The sequence below is a fragment of the Amblyomma mixtum genome, chromosome 8 (assembly GCF_055824585.1).
Source record: "Amblyomma mixtum isolate Tamu chromosome 8, ASM5582458v1, whole genome shotgun sequence".
Classification (NCBI taxonomy): domain Eukaryota; kingdom Metazoa; phylum Arthropoda; class Arachnida; order Ixodida; family Ixodidae; genus Amblyomma; species Amblyomma mixtum.
In genome coordinates this window covers 143,190,250-143,215,829 of record NC_143019.1, presented here as the reverse complement: position 1 = coordinate 143,215,829, position 25,580 = coordinate 143,190,250, and the positions used below count along the sequence as shown (strand labels likewise).

At 49.0% G+C, this 25,580-nt stretch overlaps 1 protein-coding gene across 3 annotated transcripts in view; it reads left to right on the top strand.

Moving 5' to 3' along the window:
• Window positions 1-25,580, top strand: part of Asator (tau-tubulin kinase asator) — a 198,981-nt gene that overhangs the window by 163,075 nt on the left and 10,326 nt on the right. For all 3 annotated transcript variants that reach the window (XM_089555291.1, XM_089555290.1, XM_089555292.1), the window contains exons 7-11: window positions 1,968-2,254; window positions 3,800-3,923; window positions 7,946-8,164; window positions 19,303-20,925; window positions 22,416-22,634. In XM_089555291.1, coding sequence (XP_089411417.1) covers window positions 1,968-2,254; window positions 3,800-3,923; window positions 7,946-8,164; window positions 19,303-20,925; window positions 22,416-22,634 — 2,472 coding nt within the window. The remainder of the gene's footprint in view (window positions 1-1,967; window positions 2,255-3,799; window positions 3,924-7,945; window positions 8,165-19,302; window positions 20,926-22,415; window positions 22,635-25,580) is intronic.

The following is a 25,580-nucleotide window of genomic DNA, read 5'->3' as shown; positions in this document are numbered from 1 at the left end:
AAAGCGGCCGTGACGTCATGTTCAGCCGCCTATAGCGGCGAACCACTAGTCCTTCTCCTGGCCGAAGTTGGTCTCGAAATGACGGCGCATTCCGCCTACTTTTCCGCCGAAACCTGAACCGCGATTGAGGATTTCGCTACCTCTTTACGGCAAATGTCCAGGTGTGAACGTGTCATAAATGAGCCGGCGTCCACTGCGCAGCAACTTAGTTACAGCAGGACTCGACGGCCCTCTAACTGAATGATTTCTTCCAAAGATGTGTATTATTGGTCTATGGCTGTGGCTCGGCTGTCTCTGTGTATGCTGGAGGGTATTGTTTAAGTGTTCTGGTGCTATTGTGTGCTAAAGCGCTCAGCAAAATACCCGGCAGGCCCGATTCTCTGCAGCCTTCAGGCCGCCCCCGTAGTCTTCATCAGTACTGAACGCTGTCGAAATGAGGTTCCCACCATTGTTCATTACTGCTGCGCCATGAGAGCACTATGCTGCATATTGTGCACACCATGATTTAAGGGTTCTCCGCAACGCAGTGCCAACGTTGCACCAGATAAGGTAGATAAGGTGTTTCTTGTTAGGTCGTGGGGGTGAGCAAGCCAAAAATGCTGTTTTGTCGGGGCGATTATTTGCGTATGTACGCAAAATAAAATACCATTGACGTCATAAGATCGCGTACGTACCGCATTGTGACTGGCAAGCCATGCCCGAGGCATAGGACTTGCCGGCTCAATAGTAGCGGCGAGCACAAGGGGGCATTGTCCATGCTATGTGAACGTGACTTGACAGATTGAAGTAGCGGTTACACCGGTGACGTTATCGTCTCTGGACGAGGTGCGCCTGGTGAACACGTCTCCTTCCCTCTCTCCCTTTCCACGCTGCAGCGTGGCCAGCCAAAGCATCGCTGTGCCCTGGATACGGGGACTGCCAGGTTGAGTTGGCACGCCCACTCATAGGGAAGGGTTCTCATAGCAGTATGGCATATTTTAGGGTAGATATTGGGTCAGATGGGTATACGCGCTGGCTTGTGTCCTGCCTAGGCGTTAATGCCACAGAGAAGACTTGCGTACTGGCTTGACCCTGGCTCCAGTGAGGGAAGGATGGCGCAAGTGCCGGCGTGCGCACACTGGTTGCCAGGAAGTGAGTAGTGGCTAGTACCGAGGCCCTTGCGATGACTTCGACATGCTTTGCACACAGAAACGTCCACCGGTGTGGGGGTTCCTGAATAAGTCGTTTTCAAGCTGATAATGGCGCAGCCTTGGAGCTAACATCCATCGAGGCCGGCCTATGACCCTTCGACAAAAGCGTCCTTTCCCCTCGGACCTTGGAATAGAGTGCTCAAGACGACAACACGGAGACTAGCACAGGACTGGCTGTGCGATACCAAGCTTAAAAGGAAATGAAATTCTCGCACCCTTAAGCATTATATGCGCTTGCGGAAGCGCACAGAAGGAAAAAAAAATTGAAGCGTGGTAATACGTCAGCCATGTGTATGAAATGACGAAACTTTCTCTTAAGCTAAACTTTGTGAAAGTGTCACTAAATTCTTGCTATTTCGTCGGGTTAAAAGTGGCCTTTGTCAGTCAGATCGACAAGCATTCAGACCAAACTGATGAAAGTGGGGTCAATTTGTATACTTCTGGGCTCTGGCTTGCTAATAGGAGGTCCTAATATTCAGATTAAGGCTCAGGTGTTTATTAATTGTTTCGATGCTGAAGAGGTAAACAAGGAGAGTGTGATTCTGAGTTCCGGTATATCTTCCACCTCTCAGCGTTCTTTATTGTGTTCCGGAATTTTGGTATAAACAAGCTGCCGCGAATATAAACCGTTGAGATATGCGTGAGCCGCATTTAAAGGCCTTTCAAAACGTCGGTTCACTTTGTTGCCTCCAAGACCCTTGTCAGTGGATACTGGTTGTGCGCATTAAAACTCCAAGTGAGCACTACCTGACTAGACTGTGTGCTTCACTGTCGCAGGTGGGCCTGATGAAGGAAAAATACGACCACCGTCTGCTGCTCAAGCACTTGCCGTCAGACTTCCGCCAGTTCCTGGAGCACATCTCTTCGCTTGACTACTACGATCGGCCCGACTACCCAGTGCTGGCGGGCCTCTTCGAACACTGCATGAAGCGGCGCGGCGTCCGTGACTCGGACCCCTACGACTGGGAGAAGCCCTGCGCGCCCCCGCCGCTCACCGACAACTCGCAGCCGCCCGGCGCCACCATCACCACGGCGCCGATCGTCTCCAAGGGGGCCCAGCAAGGGTGACTACTGCCACTTCCTACTGCGCAGTCTCTGGCGCATGTCCTGTCTGCCGGTGACCCATAGCGGCGCCACAAGCCGCGGTAGTCGAGTGCCTTTGAAGCCCACCAGATTAACGTCCGGCGTCAACTGTCACGCTGTAGTTGTGGAATACCGTTGCCCAACAACTGGTCCTCAGCCGCGAGCCGTAAGCCAGGCTCATGTGGCCAGGCTCCTCATTCTCGTCTGTGCAGCTTTTCCTACATTTCTTTCTCTCTTCGGAATCTGAACGAATCGCGGTTTCCGTGAAAAAAAACAGCTAGTGGAGAAGCAATTTATGTTTTGTAGATGCAGGCGATATTTCAGTTGCCTGGGAGCAGTTGCGCGAGAACTGACTCGCGTACTGGAACCACAGTCCAATAATAATGCACAGAGCCGCATGTAGCAACGCTCAGGAAGCCACGTAAAGAGTTTCGTGCGAAGTCTATATCGGTTGTGTTGCCGGTCGGTAATACTGAACCACAGAATGCCGTTGAGCACATCAAAGCGCGATTTACGTGGCCATTGATGCAGGGACGGTGATGTGTACGTAGTCAGTACATTACCGCTCATGCACTACGCAGCAAATGGTTTTCTTTCGCGTCTTCTATCCCAAAAGGTGGTTTTAGCTTTTAAATCTACCGCTCTTTTCCTTACAGCGTCTTAAGTTTGCCGCGAACTGCTGCAACTTGTCTCATCAGCACCAAAGTAAATGACATTCAGTCAAATGCGTCTCTTAACGTCGTTTGATTAATATTTTCTGGTGGGCTGATTATATCATGCCGGAAGCAGTAGTTCAAGACAGTTCTTAACAAATACTGCAAAAGATGATTCTCTGGGGCTTTGCATTCGGTCGTGTTATTTTTAGGCTGAAACGTGAAGCTTAAACGCACAAACGAAGCCAGCCCATGATACTCGCTTAGTATAAAATGACTTCCACTATGTGCTTTCCTTCAGATATAAATCACAAAGAGAATATGGCTGCACATGCTAAAGTTAAGAACCATGGTAAGTAGAAAACCAGCGGAAAGGACGCGTTCACCAGGAGAAGTACGCAGGACAACGCACAGGACACGTTCAGCCTCCATCAGACCAGGCTGCCTCATGCGTCAGCACCATCATTCCAACGTTGTACTGTGTACTTCTCCTCCTTGTGAGCACGTCCTTTTCGCTGGTTTTCCACGTACCATGCACCAACTGGCCCAACAAGCTACGTTTCTTCAAGTTAAGGACCAGCGCGCTGAGTGTTCTGCGTCGAGTAAAATCGAAGCTCGGAGCCACACGTTTTTCATTCATGGTTTCTCTGCAATTTTAGGCTTTGTGTGAGCTTGCGAGGGTGACCCTTGCGGCGTAATATGCAGACGAACGTGGTTGTGCGCCTGAGAATTATCTCTCTGAGAAGTATCTAGGAATTATCTTATTAGGGCACTCGATTATCTCTCTATTCAACGGCGCTTTTTAACAGTTTGGTGTTCATGCGCCTTGCGAAATGGCAGCGGTCGTGACGTCAGCGTGGCTTGTTCTCGCAGGAGCGCCCTGCTGCCGGGCGGCACGGAGCACCTGCTCGACGACAACATCATGGCGAGCTACGACGAACGAGGCGACAACATGGTGCCGGAGGCGATCTACGATGGGGCGCCCGCCATGTCACCGGTGCTCCACTTCTGTCTTTCACTCTGCCCCAGCTACAGTGCCGCACGTTTGTTGCGAAATGCACATAACACACGCTGTGACCAGCGTTTCCGCTGCTGCTGGGCGACCGTTGGCCACGTTAAGCTATGATGTTATTGTTACCAAAGTTGACTGCAAGGAAAATCGACCGCACGGTACTGAAAGACTTTTTATTTTTAATTTTCGTGCCAACCGGCGGTGAAGGGTTGCCAGTACCAAATGCTCAACATTACGCAGCTACAAGGGCGTCCGCAGAACTTTTTCCAGGGGAGTGCACCCGATGGCCGGGTATGGGGGAGGCGGTAGGTTAGCACCAAAAAGGAACTATTTGTGGTCTAAACTGCGCTCATGAAACAAAAATTAGAAGTAGCAAATTAGTGCTCGGCTTGGAGAACAAACAGAATTTATTAATGAACAAAGAATTGAACTCAATAAGCAAAATCCGATAACTTATTATCACCTAAGCGTGCTAATCAAGCTGTGTAGTTGTTTTCTACTAGTGTATAAATAATATCCGTAATTCCAAGGGGAGGTGGGGGAGGGGGGCAACCACCAACCTTGCCCCCCCCCCCCCCCCCCTTCCGGACGCCCATGCTTGGCTATCACTTGTTGCGAGTTAAATACTGAGCGTCCCTTGGATCATAACGCTCATTGTGAATTATTATGGTGCATCTGGGGCCAAAAAGCGCCATGGAACAAGTTATTTTCTTCTTCTCAGGGGTGGTCTTAGTAACCCATTTCTACCCTCAATAAGCCGAGCACCAGGCCAGGGGAAAGCTTGTACCCTTTGTATCACAGGTCCCCCGGCGGCACGGGGTTCGAGCCGCGCACCATCCACACGTGAGTCGGATACTCAAACCCACCACTAGGCCACCGCTCCGGTGCTTCCCCGAATCACGAACGTTCACGGGATCGGGATCGGGTTGTTCCAATAGCTAAATGCGATTAGTTTTCTCAGGTATCAACACTGCTCTGAGGGAGCACTGCTTTGGGGGCACGGTGGATGTCGTGTTAGCTTTTGTGTTCGTCCTCGTCTTTTCGCGCTACTTCGTCTAGGCATGCAACAAGGTCAACAAACAAATCAAGAACAACAACCGCAACTTTAGTGCAAGCTAAACGGTTCGCCAGCTTCCCTGGCGCCGTTCAACAATTAAGCTGCAACGTTCATGAGTGCGGCGCAGTGAAAATAGCGCGTGAAGCATACCGTCTGTTATGTTCCACCGGTCCGCGCCAAAGCAGTCAGGAGCCTGATGTGGGGAGGACACGATGGTCACTTAGAGGAAGTGGGCTTCATTCGAGCACCGTGTACAAACTTAAGGCAAAACTGTCTAGACTGTATTATTCGCAGATTTCATGGGAGCTCTTTGCATGGGCGCTCCAGGAGAGAGGGCAATTTGAGAAAAGCACTTGGGCCTAATTGTGTTACCCGTTACTATGCAGCCAAAATTCCAAAATGTATGCAGATTATATAATACATTTTATCTACATCAACAAGCCGCGGCCAACAGCACGTTAGGGCACAGGCGTGTTCGCTTGAAAAATTAAATTTCCTTTAAACATCTTGGAAATTACCCACAAACCTGTGTAATTCTAAGTAAGACATGATGCTGGGGCAGTCGGTTTATAGTAACTGCAAAAAAAGGTACGCGAAGACGACGGGACAAGGAGACGCACAAAGAGGCACACACAAAGCACCGAACTTCCGACGTACTTTATTTTACTCCTGCACTGCAGAGCTGCTATAGGAGAAGTTGTTTTGCTTATCTGGAGGAAGCATTATTTCTTGCTAAGGCAAAAATAAAACCGAAAGAGAGGTTATAGAGGCATCCTTCATCTCCAAAAGGAGTGACAACATTGTCGGCTCGCCTTCGTTACCTCTTTCAAGGAAAGAGATCGATTTATTAGGTGGGTACAACCGGGCTTTCCGTCGTTCCTAACCACACTGTGGCACTGTTGACGCTGCTTTCGCCCTACGCAGGATGTTGTTGCGTGTGTACCTTAATTGTCAGGCTGATAGCCTTTATGAGCACTCTTTTTTCAAAAATGAAGTCAGTTTCAAGTTGCGCTCTTTTTGTGTGCATCTTTGGACCGGTTCTTGCCCCGTTGTCTTCGCGAAGTTTTTTAGCCATTCTAACAACATAATTCTGAGAACATAGCGCGACATTGCCTGGGAAACAGCTTACGGCAATGCGTGAGTTAACCGCTTTGGACTTCAATGACTGCAGTATGTTTTAAATAAAATAAAAAAATAACTACTATTACACACTGCAGTTCCACTTGATTTATTTTTGCACGGATCTTCCTCCTTGCGGCAGAATGGCGACTATGTCACCTCATATTGGTCATCGGATTGTTGCTAGAAGACCATGGCTTGAGCGGTACATGCTTAATGCGGGAGCAGCGTAAAAAAAGCATAGATAGAAAAAGAAAGTCTCACTGGTCATGTCGTGCACTTGCTGGCCTGTCCATTGAGTGTCTTCGTCGATATTTCTGTTTTCGTGCTGCTTTTGCACGGCCGTCGGTAAGTGTGAAAGGTAAACATCGCAAACGGCTGTTGTTCTGTCTGCTTAGAGTATTTTCGGTCGTTGACCGTCTTGGCTCAGGTGTGAAGCAAAATGATGGTTTGAGCTTGTTAGTACATCTTCAAAATTTCACCAGCGCTGCGACCAGGAACAAGAACAGAGAAGGAAGACAAGGACAAGCGCTACTAACAACTGAAAGTTTATTTGAAAAAACACAGAATATATGCACACAACTGACAGCCCAAAGCGCGGGAAGCGCAGGCGCTTTGGGTTGTCAGTTGTGTGCATATATTCTGTGTTTTGTCGTTAGTAGCGCTTGTCCTTGTCTTCCTTCTCTGTTCTTGTTCCTAGTCGCCGCGCTGGTGAAATTTTGAAGGTGTGAAGCGTACCTTGCTACACACCGACGTTGTGGCACTACATGTATTTAAGCACTAGGATTGCTTATTTTTAAGCAAGGCAGAGCTGAATCCCGAAGGACCACATTAAAAAGCTGTGGATGAGACTGTTGCCTGAACCAGACGATAGTGGAAGGTTCATGTTGCTACAAGCGCACAAGTAAAGACAAAGCTTGTATTAGCTGTGTTAGCCTAGTTGCCAAGGTTTTCGCTTTGTCATCGCGTCGCGGTCGGTGTCCCGTGATGCCCTTCCTCTCAACCACAAATCTGCCCAGTCATTCATGTGAATACTTGTGTCTTCATGGTCGTGCGTACCGAAGCGCCATCATGTTGTCAGTTACTTCGCTAGCCGCCTGCTGGTCCTGCTCGGGGGGTAAGCGGTTGTAGTTTTTTCTGTTGGAACCTGCGTAGTACCAGTAGCAACAAGCCATCCAGTTACGGTCGGGACAACCGCAAAACGCCTTGTTGTTATTCCCGAGATTGCAAGCAGCATTTTGTTATTGCTCGGTCCCAGGTGGGCCCGGTGTGCTCCCAGCGCAAGCGCAAACCGAGTCACTGGGCGACGTCTAAGCGCCTTTCCATTCGCCCAATGAGGCTGCTGTTCGTGCCCATCACGAGAAGCATATTTTGGTGCTGATTCATGACTGATTGACTCATGTTAATTACTGCGCCATTATTTGTGAAGGATGAGGGCTTGCTGAATTGGAGAGAGGGCAGCAGAAATTTTTTGAATGACAAAACACATTTTAGCCAGCGGACATTCTTCTCTACGCGGGCTAGTCGATTTGGGAGAAGAATGAGTGGTGCAGAGAGAAACAAATAGTAATTAACAAGTGTGTGTTGATGTGTGGTGATCCTAATTATGAACTGCACGTATATGAAGAGGACTTTGAGCATCATTTGAGATTTCCAGATGCCACATTCCGCCCAGAGACTTCTGTAGGAAGGATGCGCAGGATCCCTGAGTTGGCGGGGGAAGTTGGGTCGATTGGCATTTTCCTTTAGCAGTATTGAGCCTGAGTGAAGTGCTCTCTGCTTCTTCTGCAATATGTCCGTTTCAATGCGAAGTGGACGCTTGCGCACGCAGGCCCTGCTCTCCAAGGAGGCGGGCGGCCGGGCCTCGTCTGCTATCCTCCGGGGCCACATCCTGCCCCAGTGGGAGCCGTCCAAGAGGGAGGCGGACAGCAGCAACCAGCAGCCCGCCCGGGAGGCGCCCCACCAGATGGCCCTCACCGAGAACAACAACCGCAACAACAACAACCCTTCCAGGGAGCACCACCTGGCCCACTCCGCCAACAGCGAGCTGGTGAGTTGTCAGCCGACCACGGAAGGCAGGCACCTGGCGAACAGAAACTAGGAGGCCCAGCTCACGATTTCAGCCTCAGCGGAGCGAAACTTGCAAACGACTCATGGAATGCGGCAAACTGACCAGTGAATGTCGCAGAAGCACTGCGAATATAAAAATTAGCTGCGTTTTAACTACTGCTGAACACCGCCAGAGATCGAAAACTAAGGGCGTATCGGGCTTGGATTTTGAGTTCGTTACTTTATCTTTATTTATTTATCATCATACCCACAGCGCCATTGTCTGGCATTACAGTGGGGGGGGGGGGGGGGGGGGGTTGAACAAAAAGTACACAAATGCTACCTCATGCAGGTGGTTACAAAAAAAAAAGCTTACAATGAGATAGAAAGAACGCGGCATTAATATACATAAAAAATGTCACAGCATGGAAGAAAATGAATTATTTGATAATATGGACACTACTTCCTCAGGCAGCTTGTTCCATTCCGAAACCGTTTTAGGGAAAAAAGACATTTTAAAAAAGTCAGTCCGGCATCTGTATTCTTTAACTTTAAGTGGATGATCTCTTCGTAAAGACACGTAATCAGGGTTGGCTATATATTTGCTTTTGTCTATTCCAGTTCTAGAATGAAATATGTTATGAAATAATTTTAAACGCAGAACTTTCCTACGTTTTTGAAGGGAGTCCCAACCCAAAAATTTTTCCCCCCTCGTTACACTAAATTATCGCCCATAGTTATTGAAAACAAAACGAACGGCCAAATTCTGCACTCTTTCTAGCTTTTGAACGTCAAGAAACGTCATGGTGCGCCCCAGCTAAATCAGAATTTGTGCACTTACGTCCCTCCCCTCGGGACACAACACCGCTTCGCATCAGTCTCCCCTCGGGACCGATCCGGGAGGGCAAGGAGATCCGCGTCCTTGGTCTCTTCATACACCACCAACGCAGAGTCGACACCACCCTAGCCAAACTTCGCACGGTGGGACACCAGGTGGGCCGCATGGTCCGCCGGGTCTCCAACAAGCGGGGCGGATTACGAAGCAAGGATGCACTGCGACTGCCCATGCTTTCGTAACGAGTAGAATCCTCTACTCAACTCCCTACTTGCACCTGCGCAAACACGATGATAACCAGCTGAAGGTCATCCTGCGGAAAGTCATCAAGCGGGCTCTCGATCTCCCGGTCACCACGTCCAACCAGAGACTTCTGGCCTTGGGCGTGGTGAACACATTCCGGGAGCTTCGAGAAGCCCACTTAGTCAACCAATACACGCGTCTTGCACAGACCACGTCCGGTCGCCGCCTCTTGGACCGGCTACACATCAAACACGACTGCCACATTGAGGAAAGGGAGAGAGTGCCAGAACCCTCGAGACGCGCCCTCCGGGTCCGACCCCTTCCCCGCAACATGTCCAGAGAAGACCATAACGGTCGTCGCCAGGCGCGCGCGGAAGCGTTGGCGCGATACTATGGTAACCAAGAACATGTGTATTACGTAGACGTTGCCGGCCCACAGCACGGGGGGTGGTACACGGCCGCAGTCGTACACAACACAAACACAGTTAACGGGCTCACTTTCAAAGCCTACAGCACAACACACGCGGAGGAGATTGCCATTGCTCTGGCTCTCACGAATCCCAAGTCCAAACACATCATCACCGACTCGCGAGGGGCCTGTCGGAACTACGAGTTGGGCTGGGATCCCCCGCTTGCCTGGCGCATACTGGAATATAGCTGTCGATCTGAAGATCCAACTCCACGCAACCTGATTTGGGCCCCCGGTCACCAGGGACTCCAGGGAAACGAACAGGCCGATCAGGCCGCCCGCGCACTTTCTCCCCGGGCTATCTCCCTGTCCTTGGAAGGGTACTCCCAATCAGACAATCTGGCCATTACATTCAAACAAATCACGAATTACTACAAGGAGGAGCACCGGCGCTACCCGGCCCCTTGTACGGGTCTGGATCGCGCTGACGAGCGCCTCCTCATCAAAATTCTTACTAACACTGTACTGTGCCCGGCGGTGCTTAAACATTTCAATACATCCTTTGATGGCACGTGCCAGCTCTGTGGGGAGGTGTCTGACACCTTCCACATGGTTTGGGCATGTCAATCTAACCCATCTATCCCCCCCAACCCCAACCCCACCAGAGAGGACTGGGAGGCGGCCCTGCTCGGCTGTCAAGATCTAAAGAGTCAAAAGGCCTTGGTTCAACGGACGCGGGCGGTGTTGCTTGCCAATGGGGCCCCGGAATAGGGGCTCCACCTAGTACTGTGAGGGGAAAGGGCCAATAGGGTCCTACCCCAATCACCTTTCTGTAAAATATTTAATTGCCCATAAATGTTTTTCACCACTCTGGACAGGCAGCCCGCCCACCCTGCCACCCTGCCAAGCGAAACTTAGTTGGTCGATCACGAGAGTTCGCTCATCCAATGAACGCGACGTCCCATTTCTGCAGCGCCGCGTGTCTGCCACGACGCTGTCACCGCTAACGCACGCAGCCCACATCTCAATCTTACCACCCCACATACCTCAAAGCCCGATTAAGGCGTTCACTGAGCCAGGGAGCCACTTATGTGCACTTCCTTTCCTTAAAATGACCGGAGTCGAAAACGTTGTCAACGCCAACGCCAACGCCAATGCACACAATGAACGCCGAAGCCCTGTCTCTTCACAGCCGCGTTTCTGGCACAATGCTTCTTTCTTTTCTTTTTTTATTATCATTTCTTCAGCACAGTACATAACATCACTGTCTGGATCCTTAGCCAAAGGCTAGTTATTGATCCGTGCAATAAAAGCAAAGAGATTAGTGACGAAAAATGCTTTTTACTGCATGCCAAAATAATACACATAAGAATGGTGGAAAAATGCAAAGTGTACAAGCAAGATGGTTCAAATTACAGAAATACAAGAGGGCTCATGACAAAAAAAAAATGGAAGGGTGTGCAAAAAAAAACAAACATATGAAGGCAGGCATTCTTTTACAAAATAAACGCAGTTGCCTTAGAAGTGATTATTCAATGACATTAGAAAGGCAAACCTAACATCAACACTACAGAGAATAATAAGAGACAAGCACTAAGCGATTTGCATTGTAAATCAGGTAATTATTTGTGACAGAAAAAAGGTCTTCAGTGAAATATAAGGATTTGATGTTGCAAAGACTGCACAGGGGATTTTATTCCAGATTTTTACCCCTTGATACTCGAAGCGGCGCTGGCCATAGTCACTGCGAGATGTAGGGTCCAGAAATCTTCCCTGTGCTGCTGAACGGCTGTTAGTTGGGGCTTTATGGAATGTGTTCAAAGGAAAGGGGGAGGAGCCGGAGAGGACTCTTAGCACGAGTAGTGCAACGCGAGAATCTCGAAGCTGCAATGCCGGCATTATCTGGAGTTCAAAAAACAAAGGGCGAGAAGGCGTATACGGTGTTGTGCAAGTCATTATTCTCAGTGCCCGCTTCTGCAGGCGTAAAACAGGTTCAACGTAAGTGATGTAAGTGAACCGCCATGATTCTATACAGTAAGTTAATTGGGACTGGAAGAAGCTAAAGTATATTGTTTTTAGTGTGCGTATTTCGAAATGTCGCCGAGCTTTCGCCAGAATGAAACATGCATAAGATAGTTTGCTGCGCAATTTTTCGATATGCGGTTTCCAGTTTAATGCAGCGTCTATTTATTTATTTATTTATTTATTTATTTATTTATTTATTTATTTATTTATTTATTTATTTATTTATTTATTTATTTATTTATTTATTTATTTATTTATTTATTTATTTATTTATTTATTTATTTATACAATACTGCAGGCCGTTAAGGCCCAAGCAGGAGTGGGATAAACATACAGAGAACTCCGACGACCAGCAGAAGACGACGCCAACAGCAGAATGCAGTAGAAGCGATACGGAGCATGAAAATAAAACAAGTCGCAACAAACAACAAACAATAGTTAACGGTCAAGTACTTGTTCAATGGCGGAAAGCACATTTTCGGGTACAAACACATGAGGGGGTAGGTTGTTCCACTCTGCTATAGTTCGAGGAAAGAAAGAATATTTAAAGTTATTGGTGCGGGCAAACAAAGGAGATAATTTATGCGGATGGCAATGCCTTGTTACTCTAGTTGTTGAAGGTTTCACATACAATGAAGGGTCAAGACGGAACTGAGAATGGTAGAGTTTAAAGAGGAATTTAATTCTTGCTAGCTTTCTCCAGTACTCTAAGGGTTTGATCTTGTTGATTCTCATTAATTCAGATGGGGAGTCATGTCGTCGGTACCGGTTATATATGAAGCGAACTGCTGATCTTTGAATCCGTTCAAGTTTGCTAATGTCTTTTTTAGTGAAAGGGTCCCAAACCTCGCATGCGTACTGCAATCTAGATTTGATCAGTGTGTTGTAGGCCAGAAGCTTTACATGGGAGGGGCAATATTTGAGTCTGTGTCTTAACTGGCCTGGTTTGCGGCGCGCCGTGGAGCAGATATTGTCAATATGAGCTGACCAGCTTAAATGTTCTGTAATCCTTACACCCAAATATTTAAAAGAGTCAGTTTGAGTTATGGGGATCTGCTTGATAGTGTACTGGTGAGCAAGAGGAGACTTTTTGTTTGTGATACGCATGAAAACAGTTTTATCAGGATTCAGTTTCATATCCCAGCGATCACACCCACTGGAAACAGCATTAAGACTTTCATTAAGCACAGCCTGATCATTGATATTTTTAACAGCCTTGAAGAGCAAGCAGTCATCCGCAAATAATCTAATACTGACGCTTTCATGTATGACGGAGGTTAAGTCGTTTACATAAATTAAGAAAAGAAGAGGGCCTAGGACGCTGCCCTGCGGGACACCAGAATTGACAGAGAGGACGTCGGAATGGTGCCCTTCGAAATCAACAAATTGCTGGCGCTTATCAAGATATGACGATACCCAGTCAACTACAGTTCGTGGCAAACCCAGCTCGTCAAGTTTGAATAACAGACCGGAATGAGTAACCTTATCGAATGCCTTGCTGAAGTCCAGGAATATAACGTCAATCTGACCGCAACTATCGAGAACGGAGGAAAACGAATGAATTGTGGAAACTAGTTGTGTGGTTGTCGACAGGCCTTTGCGGAAACCGTGCTGGAAAGGAGAGAGTATGTTTTTACTATCGAGGAAATCAGTGATGTAGTTGGAAATATGTTCCATGAGTTTGCATGAAATGCTGATGAGAGATATCGGTCGGTAGTTGGTTAACTGAGAGCGGTCACCTTTCTTAAATACAGGCACGACACGTGCGAGCCTCCAGTCAGGTGGGACATCGGCACTAGAAAAAGACAAACGAAAAAATGACAACAAGAAACCGGGCAAGCGATTCAGCGTAACGGCGCAAGAAGGCGTTTCGAATACCATCAGGGCCACTCGATGATTTAGGATTAAGATTTAGGAGCATAGAAAAGATGCCCTCATAGGATATAAATTCAGGGCTGACACTGCTCATGCCGTTAAAACAAGAGGGTCGGGGGCGGGAATCTGAAAAAACTGACTGAAAGAAAAGATTAAATTCTGTGGCTATCTGCGGCTTGTCGCGTACAGTTTTTTTTCCGGTCTTGATGTGATCGATGAATTTGCGTGTATCAGAGGTAAAGTGGCTCCAGAATTTGGCAGGATCGCTCTTGATAAACTGCGGTAATGTGGAAGAATAATAAAACTGCTTACTAGAGCGAAGTTTTTCTGCAAGTAAAGGTCTTAAGTTTAGAAGCGCAGGGTTGTTCTTCGTGTGCTTTCTGAGCCGTTTTAAGGTTACACCCAAGTACTGAATAGTTTTAACTTCTTCAATTTCTTTATCTCCTATCGATATTGCGGAGCAGGTACTCTGGTAGCTTTTATAAGGGGATGCAAATATCACATTTCATTTTCATTTCATTTATTGAACCCTCAAGGCGAAAGGCATTAAAGAGGCGAGTGGTTACAAAACATGAAGATACATAAACAGATGCAATGCATGATACAAAACAAAGTGTAACGGGGGGTTTAGTACGAGGTACTGGGGCGACGGGAATGGCAACGGCAGCAGTCCGGGATCAGGTCGGCGAAAGGCACACAAGCGTAGCGCTGGCCAAAGACTCTCGAGAGCACTGTCACCTCGTCTTCGTCTTTGCAAAACCATCAGACGCATCTTCTTTAGCCTTACAATCGCCCCGGGGACAAGAGGAGCCATCTTGGCGACTTAGGATGATGGCAAGACGGCGGGGTCGTAGTAGGGCTTGAGGCGCTGGACATGAACGGTCTCCCGTCCTCGGCGGCGGAGATCAGGAGACGGCGTGAGGGGTTCCACGACATAATTAACCGGAGAGGTGCGCTCCAGTACACGGTAGGGACCATGGTACTTTGCCAGAAATTTTGAGGAGAGACCGGGAGTGCCTGAAGGGATCCAGAGCCACACAAGTGCTCCAGAAGAATAGTTCGGTGAGGTTTGGTCTTGGTCGATGCGGGAGCGCTGGCGATACTGGGTGTCAGTCGTGAGTGAGCGGGCGATTTGGCGGCAGGCTTCGGCGTGTTGCGCGGCTTGGGAAACAGGCCGATATTCAGATTCATCAGGGTGGTAAGGGAGAATTGTGTCGATAGGAGCGGAGGGTTGGCGGCCGTAAAGTAGGAAGAAAGGAGAGAAGCCGGTGGTGGACTGCGTAGCGGTATTGTACGCATAAGTAACGTACGGAAGAACTAGATCCCAATTCGTGTGATCAGAAGCGACGTACTTGGAGAGCATGTCTCCGAGGGTTCGGTTAAATCGTTCAGTGAGGCCATTGGTCTGCGGATGATAGGCGGTGGTAGTTCGGTGAATCGTGTTGCACTCTGTGAGAAGCGCCTTCACCACCTCAGATAAGAACACGCGGCCTCGGTCACTGAGCAGTTCACGAGGTGCACCGTGACGAAGGATGAATCGGTGCAAAATGAAGGAGGCAACGTCCGTCGCTGTGGCAGCCGGAAGGGCAGCAGTTTCGGCATATCGTGTAAGGTGATCCACCGCTACAATAGCCCAACGGTTGCCGGCTGCAGTGTAGGGAAGCGGACCGTATAAATCAATGCCAACGCGGTCGAATGGGCGTGGAGGGCATGGTAACGGCTGCAGCTCAGCAGCAAAACGATGGGGAGGTGTCTTGCGACGTTGGCAGGGAATGCATGAGCGTACGTACTTCATGATGAAGGTGTACATTCCGCGCCAGTAGTAGCGCAGCCGTATGCGGGTATAGGTCTTGAAAACGTCCGCGTGACCACTGTGGGGGGCAGCATGGAAATATGCGGATATCTCCGAGCGTAAGTGGCGTGGAATAACGAGCAGCCACTTGCGACCTTCGGAGCTGTAGTTACGGCTCCACCAAATGTAACGGGGGGTTTAGTACGAGGTACTGGGGCGACGGGAATGGCAACGGCAGCAGTCCGGGATCAGGTCGGCGAAAGGCACACAAGCGTAGCGCTGGCCAAAGACTCTCGAGAGCACTGTCACCTCGTCTTCGTCTTTGCAAAACCATCAGACGCATCTTCTTTAGCCTTACAATCGTATTATATTCCTGTTATACAATGTTAGGTAGTGCAGAACGAAAATGCTGGTTATCACTTATGTCCACGATATCTGCAGGAAGGCGGTTTCATTCGCGCGATGTACGAGGCAAAAAAGACTGAAATGCAGTTACAGTGTTACACGTTTCAATGTCAACTTTGTGACGATGATCAATGCGGTTTGACACGTATCTGGGGGAAGAATTGAGGGCATCATGTAGCATGGGATGATGGCATAGTTTATGAAAGAGGCTCAAACGAATTGTCTGCCGGCGGGATGCTAAAAGAGGCAATGAAAGATTAGCTTTCATGCTTGTTACACTTGCGGTACGGTTAAAGTTGGACAGGATAAAACGAGCAGCGTTATTTTGAACTAGCTCAAGCAAAGATATCAGTTTTTCATGATGGGGATTCCATATGGCTTCGGCGTATTCCAGATTAGGACGTATTAGTGTTTTATAAAGCAATAATTTCAAGGAAGACGGAGTTTTGGAAAAGTTACGGCGCACATAGCCCAACATGCGGTTAGCTTAGTCTTGCCTATCTTGCCTATGTCTATGACTAAGTCTTGCCTATCTTAGTCTTGCCTATGTTCAAAGTGAGTCTATTTGTTAAAAACCATTTATTGACTATCTCTGAAGTTCTGAGTTTAAAATATGCTTGGCTGTTTCAGCGGAATTAGCCGTCATCTTCAATGAGGTATCGTCGGCGTACATAATGGCACGGGTATATTTTAGGCAATCGGGTAAGTTGTTTATGTAGAGTGTAAAAAGTATAGGCCCCAGTACTGAGCCCTGCGGAACACCTACGGAAATAGAACGCTACCTTGACGCGTGTTCGTCAATAACGCGTGTTCGTCAATGTTGCCAATGCCAACACATGCAGCGCACATCTGTCCCTACCGCCACATAGATTAACGCACGACTGAGTTGCCCGCTGTCTGAGGGGGCCAGTTATGAGCCTTTCCTCTGCTTGAGAAGCTCCCGCTCTTCATCGGTTTCGTAGCTTAACGCGCGACTTTCGGCCACGGTCAGTAACTTCATCAAAAATGTCCATTATATCTTTTTTTTGCGCTAATCTGGAATAGGTAAAAGTTTTTACATGCCTGTAGACATGCACATTCAGTGTTTCTCACAAACGCAGTACGCGAGCGATAGCGGCTGCTGAAAGCGGGATTTCCAGGCGAGAGTTAGTAATGCTCCTTAGCACTTCCCAGATGGCGTGCGGGAATCGCTATCTGCCAGTCTATGCGCTGCAGTTCTGCAGACGAACTCGCTTCTTGCCAGACAGGAATGCTCATACTGCCTCTTGTGGGTGAATACTGCCGGCTCTGCTTCCCTTGGATATTTAGGCAAACAAACGCCGACGCAGAAAAATAAATTATTGCGAGTGTAGAGTTTTCATAAATTCATTCGCCGTATGTCGGCTCGGCCCATGAAGATGCCATGAGATCCATTTTGCAGAGGATTCAAGAAAGAAAACAAAACTATCAAGAAATGGTTATCTTGATGCCATACAGTCATATCTTAGAGCAGTGGTAAACTTGAGGTGTCCCTACTTCATCCAATGCGCTAGCACCGGCAATGTATGAAATGGTAATTCAGATTGTTCAAACGTGTTGGAATTAAGCCTTTCTGTCTCAATTTCAGATCGTGGTCTGCAGAATGGCGATATGGCTTGTGGTATATGAGAGTAGGCGACCGTCCTAAAAATTCCTGAAAGAGTAAAGCGTCCAGCTTTCGGAGCTCGCTGAGTTGCTTAATGGGATTTCAAACTGCGTGTTTGTTTTCATGTTGAGGATGATGCACAATGCGGCATTTGTGAGCGTCAAGGTTAGTGCTCTACAAGTATGTCGAAATCCATTCTGTGACCTCTTCTTCACGCCATCAAACTGTGAACAGCACTTGGTTGCTTGCGAGATGTCAGCGCCAGCGGTGGGCCGAGGGTGAAATGCGCTGTGCTTGTCCAACAGGCACACAAAATCACTTTATGCGCATGATGCCGCTGAAGACAATGTGCCGAAAATGACAACGTAGCGCTAGTGGAAGCAGATGTGGTCTTTAGCTCAGCACGTAAGACAAAGTCTTCCAGATATTCAAGTCGGCAACAGTTGTACTATCATGAACAGCAACTTCTGCCCTTGCTTGTGTCGAAGTGCCGGTCGAGTGAACCGACGCTGGCTTTTATGAGGCTCGAAAGGCACACGAACATCTTGAAAACTATGTCATTAAGCGTAGAAAGCTGGACTAGTTGGTTGCTACTACATTTGTGAGACAATCCAGTGGCTAAAAAAAAAGATATGGACGAAGGTAGACGAGACAGGACGAACGCCGGCGTTCGTCCTGTCTCGTTTGCCTTCGTCCGTGTCTTTTTTTAGCCACTGGAATGTCTCACAACTTAAAAACGCAGCATAAAACGACCAGTATTGTTATAATACATGAGCTTTAGTTCAACTTGTGCTGTCATTATTCTCAGGGCTGGCAAATATCTCGACACGGATACCCCTCTATAAAGATGCAAATGTGGGAATCGCCGAAAATTTGACACATCGTTATTCTTGAAAGACCAGTGTTACGCCATGATCAGCTGATACAGTTGGCATGCCATCGTTGTTGTCGCTTTGGTTTCAGATTAATAAATAGCAAATTTTTTTACCCATAAGAGAACTGAACATTGTGGCAACATTGCAATGCACAGCGTGAAGACGCGTGGTGGTTCGCCAACGGTGCTTTGCTAGGAGTATTAGCTGCGTCTCTGAAGTTGTTTGGAGCTCAAGTAGCTTTCATATACGTCGAAAACGCAAGTGTAAACAAAGAAGCACTGCTGCGATTGGAGGAAAGAAAGATGTTTACATTAAAAAAATGACAACTTGCACTACCCATGCCGCATCCATTCCTTCAACAATGTGTGTCGTCTAATTTGCTCTCTGTAATAGTGAAGAAAAAAAATGAAGCATTGCTTCGCCTCGTTCGGTGAGGCACTGAACTGAGTCAGAGCTTTTTGTTGCGACTTCTGTTGTTAGTTCTTCTGTTTCGCAACACCAGGCAGAGCGGAGCAACCATTGTGTCTCCTGATTGCGCGTTTACGCTGTGTAGAAGTATTCTCTCACCTACCAAATTTAGCACAGCTGAAGCAGCAGACCAACGTGTCTCAAAGCGTATACCTGCAGAGAGGCCCGCTGGATAAGAAAATGTAACGTCATGCATGACGCATGACGTATCGCTGTACCTGTCATGTGGCTAAACCGAGTGGGGTGACACTGACCAAAACTAAATTTTCTGGAAACTGCTCTCGTTCTAAAATAATAGTCCCCACTACATGAGCCGCGCACTTTCTTTGACAGTGCACTGCGCTAAGTAATTGCAAAGCATGGAATTTGGTGAGCTGGTTCACTGCGCGCTTTAATAGCATGTGAACATGTTACGAAGACGGGCAGACAACATGAGAGCTTGTTTTGTCTTGCTTTGTTCATCAAGATTTATCGTGTTGATATTTTAGGCGGCCATTGTTTTATTACACTCCTGCTGCGCAGACAAAAAGGTATTTCATGTGTGCCGCCTGCAATGCGTAAAAGCTGCTTTGATCCTTGTTCTCGCAGAAGCTGGCAAAAGACAAGAAGGCGGATCTGTCGTGCGGTGCAGAGAACGGCCACGGGCTCGACGAGAGACCTCAGCCCGCGCCTCGCATCATAGTGGACACCGGCACGGCCTCGGCCCGGGACACTCCATCTCGCGAAGAGCGCTCCCCGAAGCGCCACGAGAGACCTCAGCTGCCTCGCCTTCATATCGGCGCTTCCAGCTTTCCCGCGGAAAGGACGGCGGCCGAAGAAGCTGCGCAGCCGGAGACTGCCGACCTGTCCAAGGGACCTTCGCCGCTGGACGAAGTGCTGCAGCTCGCAGTGGCCGCAGGGGACGTGGTCGGCTCGAAGCAGCAGACCCCGCCTCCAGTGAGCACGCCTCCGACGGACCCGAAGGCCGCCAACTTGGAACAGCGCCAGCAGCACCGGAGGCTGCACCGCAGGCCCTGCCACAGGGACGTGTCCCTGACGCAGTTCGCGGTGGCCGACGACGACAACATATCCGCCATGCAGCAGGTCACCAAGGGAGGCGCGGCGGCCATGACGCTCGCTTCCAAGTGGCAGGCGTCCTTCGACGACAGCGAAGAGACAGACCACGACGAGATGGACGAGAACGCGCCGCTGGCCTCCCCGGACCACCGAGGTATGGTCAAGAGGGACTCGTCCGGCTACGGCCTCGACAAGCTGGCGGCGAGGACATCCGGCAAGAACGGGAACGGCGACGACGAGAGGAGAAAAAGACTGGAGGAAGGTCGTATGGTAATACAGGAAGAAGTGGACACCAAGCAGCCCGTACGGCGCGCAGTTTCGCAACCGGCCGACTACCACATCACCCTGGCGGGCTTCCCACTGCAAGGCCCAGCGCCGCTGAGTCTGCCGCGTGTGTGGAGCTGCCCTTCCATGGGGCAGCACATCCGGTCCCACCTGCAGCCACCACTGAGACAGCAGGCTTCGTTCGACGACAACGTCTACGAGGTCGACGTGGCTCGAAACGTGGCTGCAAGATGCAACGAAGAAGCCGAAGAGCGGAGGGCGTCGCTGCCTTCTATCCACCTGCGGACGGCTGAAGAGGACGCGCCAAAGAAGGAGCCCAGAGCTCTCGAAGTGCGAAACCGCGAGGAATCAGTCACGGAGAGTCGATCGGTGCAGCGGTCAGCGAGCGCCACGGGTGTCCCAGCGCCCAAGAGCATCCTCAAGAAGCCCAGCATGGAGCGATCGCCATCTCTGGGCAGCCGCAGAGACGACTTTTCGACTCCGGGCCAACCTCAGACACCACCGGACCAAGCGCGCGTCTGGATCGGCTCGGGGAACCATGTGCTCACTCGGATGCACTCAGACGAACCTTCCATTTACTTCGACGCACCGGCGGCACCTCCTGCGCCGGCGTCCCGGGAAGACCGATGGTCGCTAGGCAACATCGAAGAGGCCGGCATGTGGCGGGCGTACGCCAGGAGATCGGGCACCGACGCCGACGACGAGAACTCCAAGGACGAGTACGAGACGCCTCCCCGGGACGACCAGCACATGTCGGTGATCAGCCTGTGCGAGCTGCCCGAGGCCTTCCGCCTGATGGGCCTGCACGACGCACCTCCTTTCCCGAGGCACGAGTCGGCGCTCGACGAGCGGCAACGCAGGCCTGGATCGGTGAGTTCAGGAGGTGGCAGCGACAACCTTCGCATTGTGGCCTTGTCCGGTGTTAGGGAACGCACAGAGAACACGGGAAAGCGCTTTTTTTTTCATGCTTGCTGAACAGCACAACTGCGACGAGGTCACAGGGGGAAAACGATGAAGCTGCGGCGGAACCCTGCCACAACTGTAATCGGGGAATTGACGTAACTCGTAGGCCTTTTGGTAATTACTTTCCCTCTTCTGTTGGTTTTTGACTGCGAGGAGCTTTTCGGATAGGTTTCGCAAGGTCTTTCAGAGTGAGGAGCTGCGAGAGTGGTAATAGTCAAAACAGCAAAATTCAAACGCCAAGCCCTCCCAAGGTTGAAAAACTACAGATTCTAAAGACTTCGCGCGGATGTGAAGGTTTCGACAGAACTGCAACATTTATTCATTTCGAACAGACGGCGCACGTATTTCTTATTGGGGATGGGAAGCAAGCACATTTCAACAAATGTATTCCTTCTTCGTGAGTGTTTTATCCTTTCACGCTAAATGGAGACGGAAGTACCGACGGCATGGTGCCGCTTATCTAACTGTGACAGGCTAAGTGCGCTTACCTCTTGGGGATATAATTAAGCTTGGGTGCTAAAATGGAATTACTAGTAAGGATCAACCTTATTACATGGGTGCAGCCTTAGAGGAAAGCTATATAGTCTCCTTCGAACAGAATCTGTGCAGCTTTCCAGAATAACATTACTGCTGAGCTAAACTTGATGCTAATGAAAAATTACTCCCCAATATAAATCTCTTGCGTCTTTTTGCTTGCCATTAAATGGAAGTCATATCCGCCGTGTTGAAAACCTATTCAGAACCCTATGCCATCATAGAGGTGTTGATATTGCGTTTAGCGTGGACGCAGGAGAGCGGTGTATTCGGTACCTTCATTTATTTGTTACGGTGGCATACCTAGTGATGGCATTGTATTGTCCAGGTGATTATGATATCGTTCTGTGCACCCATGGAACACATTCTTCTTTTTTCCCGCACGCAATAGCACTATGGAATTCCCTGCCAAACACCATTGTATCATGCACTAATCGCAAATCATTTTTGTGAGAGCAATCTTTTCAATTAAATGTTGCACATTATACAAAAAATTGTCCTTGCTTTTTTATATCATTCCTTAGCCTGTGTTTACTCATGTGTTCATTTTTTTTCTTACCCGTTATGTAATACCCCCTAACTGGGGGTCTTTAAGGTAATAAAAAAAAGTGATATTGTATAACCTTTTCGGCGCCACTTACCTGCTCTACTTTCTTATTCCTTTTTACTGTTACTTTTTTTGTCTTTCTCTAGTAGTGTACTTCTCGTCGTTGGTACAAATCTTGAGTTTCCTCCCCCTTATGTAATGCCCTCGGGCCTTTAAGGGAAAAAATAAATGAAATGAAAATTTCCCTTGACGTCCACATTTCGCCTCCTTGTCCGGAGCTGCCTTCGGTTCAGCCGTGGAATACCCCTGTGCGCAGGTGGGCAGCGGAGGCGACGAGATTCCCTCGCGCATCCCCGTGGCGCGGCGGAGCATCCTGGCGCGCCGGCGGCCTAAGTCCATGATCGAGCAGGGCTCCCTGGACGTCTCGCGGGAGGTGCAGCGCAGCAACTCGGCGGGCCTGGTGGTCAACGGCCGCGGGGCAAGGCACCCGGGCGAGCGATGGGGGGGCATCCTGCACGTGCCCGTCGTGGTCCAGGTGAGGGTGTACGGGTGCTCTGTGCGGTGCTGGTGGCGGCCACCGGGGACGACAGGGGTTGATAACGTTGGACGTGTTTCAAGATTGCGCACGGTGTTCTCTGCTGCACCCGTGGTTCCCAAGCCCTTGTGCCACGGCCTGAAGTTGGTAGTGCATACTGAAAGAGGCGAACAGCGCAAAAAAACTTAGGACCAGTTAAAGAAAGAGACAGACGTGCTGATCCCCACCCGAAGTGCCAGGACGAAGCGAGGTACGGTATACTCCAAGCTTTGAGGCTCAGGACTCCTAAATAAAATGGTAAATTGGTTCTTGAGGAAAGGAAATGGAGCAGTATCTGTCTCGTATATCTCGGCGGGCACCTGAACAGCACCGTAAGGGAAGTGAGGAAGGTGGTAGTGAAAGAAGAGAGGGAGAAAGAGGTGCCGCAGTCGAGGTCTCTGGAATAATTTGAACCACCTGTGGATCTAGAACGTACAGTCTTTGCCAAAGCAACCAGGCTCCATGGTTTGCGTGAAAGACATGAGAGAGCGAAACGTGTCCCCGTTTTGCGCTCTCATGTCTTTCACGAATATGCACCAACAAGCCCAGCTTCAAGTACTTCTTGTCCATGGTTTGCTTCTCATTCGTATAACAGAGACCTCACGGCTCCTCTAAAGATCAAAAAGTTCTTTGAAGGTGAGAACAGGGGTTCTTCTTACAATACACAGATTTAGAGCTTGGTGACTGGCATAATAGCTTTATGATACGACGGAGAAGAAAAACCTGCAGCCTGGTTACTTTTCACAAAGACGGTACACTGACATCGCCCAGCACATGGGCGCCTTTTGCGTTCCGCCTCCATCGAAACGCGGCCGCCGCGGTCCGATTCGAACCCAGGTAGTCCGGCTCGGTAAACGAGAGCCCTAACCACTGAGCCACCGTGGCCGGTACTCCTAAATAAGTTTCGGCGTTTCTGGGACTAAAGAGCAACCAAAGAGCAGCCGCAGGTTCTTTCCGCTCCATGCTTGCTCCTCCAGTTCGCCAAGCTGTAATGATTCAGTTCGGTTTGGTTTATAGGGTTCAACGTCCCAAAGCGACTCAGGCTATGAAGGACGCCGTAGGGAAGGTAGCCTGATAATGTCGAGCACCTAGGGTTCTTTAAGTGCACTTAAATAGCACAGTACACTGGTCTCCAGCATTTCCTTTTTATAGAATGCGATCACAGCGGCTAGGATAGAACCTCCGTCTTTCGGGTCAGCAGCCGTGCGTCATAACCACTGAGCCACCTCGGCGGCTCCAAAGCGATATTCTTGTCATTCTAATCTAAAAGAAATATCTTGATTATAGTAATGTGCTTGAGTTACCCAGGTCAGGTGTTATAGCAGGCCTGTCCCTGCCACCAGTTTGCTGAAGTGGACGTACGCGGACTGAAAGCCTTTGAGAACACCAGGTGATCTGAGCCGTGATTTAAACGTTGTCTTAAACGTGGCGAGAAACTTCTGTTGATGTTCCAAGCATTAAGAGGAAGTACGGGCAGCAATGCTAAAGCGATAGATGTCAGTGTTACATTTCCTGGAGATACGTTGTTGGGCGTCACAATTGGCTTATGTCTAGCTGTTGGACTTTTTGGTTTCCATGTTTAGAAAACACGGCGGTCTTTTTTCAGTGTTTATTTCTGAACATCAGTTTAGTTTTTTTTTTCGGCGAATGTTACCGTCATACGATTATTCGGTTTTTATCGATCAAGTATTTATATGCTATTCCTGTGGGGTCAAAACTGGCGTGCAATTTCATTAAAGTCTTTTTTTAAGCTAGTCTCTCATGTAGCATTATGTACCACATAAATGGCCGCCGTAAGAGCTGTTTTTGGTGAAGAAATTCTTACAGTCGTAACAAAAAGTAAGCCAAAAAGTAAGTGCTAGATTAGTTCTAAAAACTTGATTGTCACATTCGGCTTGCACTCTGGGCTAAACCAAAGGACCACGCACCGTATGCTCCGCGTGCTGATGCAGCGATGGAACTACTGCTTAACCGTCGCGGAAACCAGAACACGACACCTTTGTGCCACTTATGCATGGTTTCGCATTCACGGTTTCTTGCTGCGGACTCAAAAGTCTTCATTGTCCTTACAACGCAGTAGAAAAATCAACGAAGCTACAATGAGAAGTCGATGATCAGACTGAGCAGGGGGCACTTCGCTATAGCCAGCGGAGCTTAGCCAAGTGGTCGAGCTTTCCTGCTTGGAACAGCGTGCCTTAATTCGCGCTTCCTAAGTCACAACATGAACTGGTGGGCGAGTTGGTCTGACATATCTAGTGAAGCAGCGCAACGGCACAAGGCCGAGGGAAGAAGAGGACAAACACAGCGCTGAACTGACAACAAATGTTTATTCCGGATGCTAACAGCATATATATACTCTTTTGCACCATGGAAAAAACAAAGAAACAGAGAGCAGCAGAAAGTATCAATCCCAGTCACTATGCGCATGCGGCTGTATCGCGTGTACATCGCTCATTTGAAATCAGGAAGTTGTGCTCTTTCACCGAGATGGCAACGGAAGGAGTGCTGATACAATTCACACCCAGCTTCATGACCTCAGATGCCTCAATAATCTCTCGTGTAAGCTTATCCTTGTGTTTGGTAACAACTTGGCTGTTTTTGAATTCTGGGTAACATGAACAGTCACGACAGCGAATACCTATGTGGCGGGCCGCGTTCTTGACATTGTTTGCGTGCTCTTTAAATCTTTCATTTAGACACCGGCCAGTTTGGCCGATGTATGACCCACCACACTTCAACGGGACTGAGTACACCACGTTGTCTTGGCATGGCACATACTTCATCCTGTGGTTTTTCTTGCAATTATGACCAGATTCCGATCTTTTATCCGGGCGATTAACTCTCGCAACAAGCCACTCAGTCTGACAGGAGCCGAAAAAACATCTACTCCAGCCTTTTTTGCCTATT